General features: G+C 67.1%; 1 protein-coding gene across 1 annotated transcript in view; it reads left to right on the forward strand.

Moving 5' to 3' along the window:
* Positions 1-4: 4 nt before the first annotated feature.
* Positions 5-210, forward strand: part of FES (FES proto-oncogene, tyrosine kinase) — a gene marked incomplete at both ends in the record, with an annotated part of 2,728 nt that continues 2,522 nt past the window's right edge. The window contains one exon of the mRNA XM_009695770.1: positions 5-184. Within this exon, the coding sequence (XP_009694072.1) occupies positions 5-184 (180 nt within the window). The remainder of the gene's footprint in view (positions 185-210) is intronic.

Below are 210 nucleotides of genomic sequence, written 5' to 3' on the forward strand. Positions count from 1 at the left end.
GGAGGTGCAGAAGCCGCTGTGCCAGCAGGTCTGGTACCACGGGGCCATCCCGCGCTCGGAGGTGCAGGAGCTGCTGACCTGCAGCGGGGATTTCCTGGTGCGGGAGAGCCAGGGCAAGCAGGAGTACGTGCTCAGCGTGCTGTGGGACGGGCAGCCCCGGCACTTCATCATCCAGGCTGCCGACGTGAGTGACCACAGGCAGGGCGAGAT

The sequence above is a fragment of the Cariama cristata genome, unplaced genomic scaffold (genome assembly GCF_000690535.1).
Source record: "Cariama cristata isolate BGI_N322 unplaced genomic scaffold, ASM69053v1 scaffold32182, whole genome shotgun sequence".
Lineage (NCBI taxonomy): Eukaryota > Metazoa > Chordata > Aves > Cariamiformes > Cariamidae > Cariama > Cariama cristata.